Genomic DNA, 3,259 nt, shown 5'->3' with positions numbered 1-3,259 from the left:
AGGTAGTAAGTGCTACTCACTCCGTAGTAGCATAACTATTATGTGTACGTATTAGGTAGATACAGGTAGGTATAGGTAGGTATAGGTATAGGTAGGTAGTAGGTAGATACAGGTAGGTATAGGTAGGTATAGGTAGGTAGTAGAGTAGATAGGTAGTAGAGTAGATAGGTAGTAGAGTAGGTAGGTAGGTATAGGTAGGTAGTAAAGTAGGTAGGTAGGTATAGGTATAGGTAGGTATATTTATAAGTAGTAGTAGAGTAGATACAGGTAGGTATAGGTATAGGTAGGTACAGGTAGGTACAGGTAGGTACAGGTTGGTATAGGTAGGTAGGTATAGGTACAGGTTGGTATAGGTATAGGTAGGTATAGGTAGGTAGTAGAGTAGGTACAGGTTGGTACAGGTATAGGTAGGTAGTAGAGTAGGTACAGGTATAGGTAGTAGTAGAGTAGAGTAGGTATAGGTTGGTATAGGTAGGTATAGGTAGGTACAGGTATGTAGTAGAGTAGGTACAGGTAGGTATAGATACAGGTAGGTATAGGTATAGGTATAGGTATAGCTAGGTAGTAGAGTAGGTACAGGTAGGTAGTAGAGTAGGTACAGGTAGGTACAGGTATAGGTAGTAGTAGGTAGGTAGGTAGGTAGTAGAGTAGGTATAGGTAGCTATAGGTAGGTATAGGTAGGTATAGGTAGGTATAGGTATAGCTATAGGTAGGTATAGGTATAGCTATAGGTAGGTATAGGTATAGCTAGGTGTGTATTAGTAGTAGTAAGTGTTACCATGGTTACTCACCCCGGACGACTGTGGTTGGATGCGCAGCCCCGCGGCGACTCCGTTGTGGAACAGCGGCCAAGCGTTCATGTTCGCCGGGACGTCGATGTGAGTCAGATCCACCGTCGTGTTGCTACGGCAACGCAACGACACGCAGGCTTACGATCGTGTTGCTACGGCAACGCAACGACACGCTTCGCAGGCTAGATCGCGTCGGCAAAAGCCGTCTCGCCATGTCTCTAACGTAACTAGACGATGTGTGCCGCGCACCGCATTTTTCACTGGTTAATTAATCATATAGCATGTTAATCACGGTTAATTAATCATTAAATAGCATTTACTCACGGTTAATTAATCATTATAGCATTTAATCACGGTTAATTAATCATATAGCATTTAATCACGTTAATTAATCATTAATAGCAATTCTAATCAGCGTAATTAATCATATAGCATTTATCAGCGGTTAAATTAATCAATAAAGCATTAATCAACGGTAATTAATCCCATTAATGGCATTAATCACGTTAATTAATCAATATAGCATTTCATTCACGGTTAATTAATCAATTATTAGCATTTAATGCATCCGGTTTAATTAATCAATTATAGGCATTTAACTCCATGATTTATTTATTCATCATATTTATCATGATATTTTTCATTTTTATCATCATCATTTTATATCTTTATTATTATTCATTATAACGATTATCTCCACGAGTCCTCGTCCCCAGTGAGCCGATATGCCGTCGTGATCGTTAGTTAAAGCGCGCAGGGTAGATAACGGGTGAGGGTCCCTGCGTGGTGTTTCTAATGCGCGCCACCACTACACGGCTTACGCTGAGATATCGAGCCGCCGGGTGAGATAACGAGTGAGGGTCCCTGCGTGTGTTTCTATGCGCGCCACCACACACGGTCGCTACGCTGAGATATCGAGCCGTCGGGTGAGATAACGAGTGAGGGTCCCTGCGTGTGTTTCTATGCGCGCCACCACACACGGTCGCTACGCTGAGATATCGAGCCGCCGGGTGAGATAACGAGTAAGGGTCCCTGCGTGTGTTTCTACGCGCGACACCACACACGGTCGCTACGCTGTCAGGCATACTGTTTAACTTCCCGATTGCTACGTTATTATTAACTAGAGAGATCTACACTTGATTAAGCTATATAATTATCGATCGAGTCTGGTGTAGGTGAATCGTACCATCACGCGACGCTGTATATCACGATCTTGAATAATATCACGTCCGCACACGAACACGAATCCTCCCTCACTCCCGCCATCATGTTACACATAAAACAAAAGAGCATTCTACAGCACCCCCTGGTTACCGTGGCGGCGCTCGTCCCGTGAGACAGAGCTTGGGGACGGGAAGCGTTTCCGTGACGATCGGTGTTGATGTTGACAGTGTGAACATGCCTCGCCCGAGAGGTAGCGCCATTGTGCGCTGACAGATGGACAGCAGGTGGCGCTCCTGTTCCTCAATGAACTCATGATCGCTGCGGGAGATAGAGGAGACAGCATGTGAGTGAGATATATGAGATAGCATGTGAGTGAGATATATGAGATAGCATGTGAGTGAGATATATGAGACAGCATGTGAGTGAGATATATGAGATAGCATGTGAGTGAGATATATNGAGATAGCATGTGAGATATACGAAATGGCGTGGGTCATACAAATATCATCTACAAATAGAGAGGAAGACCAAGAATAAGAGGAACAAAGAGAAAAAGAAAAAGACGATAAAAATGCCATCTTAACTTTCTGACCTTGCACGAGCGTGACCTTGGCCATGGCTTGACCTTGCCGAATCACTGCACTAGTGTGACCTTGACCTTACCTGACCTCTGGTCGCTGTACCAGCGTGACCTTGACCGGCCGGGCGGACTGGAGCAGCTTACGGACCTCAGCCACTCGCAAATCTTCTCCAAACTGCAGTTTGAGCGCCTGAAAATGTATTTTGTTCAATTTACCCATTTTTTATAGATTTAATTTTAGTATGATGACAAAAGTGATGTCAGTATTTTAGTGCGGTGGGTTACAATCAACGTGTGTCATAACACGATGTCACGCACTGATACATGCACTCGTGGCAACGCATGCATGCACATACGCACGCACGCATGCACGCACATACGCACGCACGCATGCACGCACGCATGCACGCACATACGCGCCGCACGCATGCACGCACAGCCTGACGCACGCACACACACACGCAGCACGAATGCACGCATGCACGCACACCCGATGCACGCACGCACACACGCACGAATACACGCACGCACGCAGCATGCATGCACGCACGCACGCAGCACGCGCGCGCGCACGCACGCACGCGCACAGCTGTTATATTTTGTACCTCATTATCCACGTTCAGCACGCACGCACGCACGCACGCACACAGCTGTTATATTTTTTACCTCATTCTCCCCGTTCAGCCCGCACGCACGCACGCACGCACACAGCTGTTATATTTTG

General features: G+C 45.9%; 1 protein-coding gene across 1 annotated transcript in view; it reads right to left on the bottom strand.

Moving 5' to 3' along the window:
- Nucleotides 1-778: 778 nt before the first annotated feature.
- LOC106819914 (anaphase-promoting complex subunit 1-like) overlaps nucleotides 779-3,259 on the bottom strand; it is a gene marked incomplete at both ends in the record, with an annotated part of 7,025 nt that continues 4,544 nt past the window's right edge. Inside the window, 4 exons of the mRNA XM_014824487.1 lie at nucleotides 779-903; nucleotides 2,106-2,273; nucleotides 2,619-2,725; nucleotides 3,141-3,185. Of these exons, the coding sequence (XP_014679973.1) occupies nucleotides 779-903; nucleotides 2,106-2,273; nucleotides 2,619-2,725; nucleotides 3,141-3,185 (445 nt within the window). The remainder of the gene's footprint in view (nucleotides 904-2,105; nucleotides 2,274-2,618; nucleotides 2,726-3,140; nucleotides 3,186-3,259) is intronic.

The sequence above is a fragment of the Priapulus caudatus genome, unplaced genomic scaffold (assembly GCF_000485595.1).
Source record: "Priapulus caudatus unplaced genomic scaffold, Priapulus_caudatus-5.0.1 Scaffold5087, whole genome shotgun sequence".
Taxonomy (NCBI): Eukaryota; Metazoa; Priapulida; class Priapulimorpha; order Priapulimorphida; family Priapulidae; genus Priapulus; species Priapulus caudatus.
This window is presented reverse-complemented; position numbering and strand designations above follow the sequence as displayed.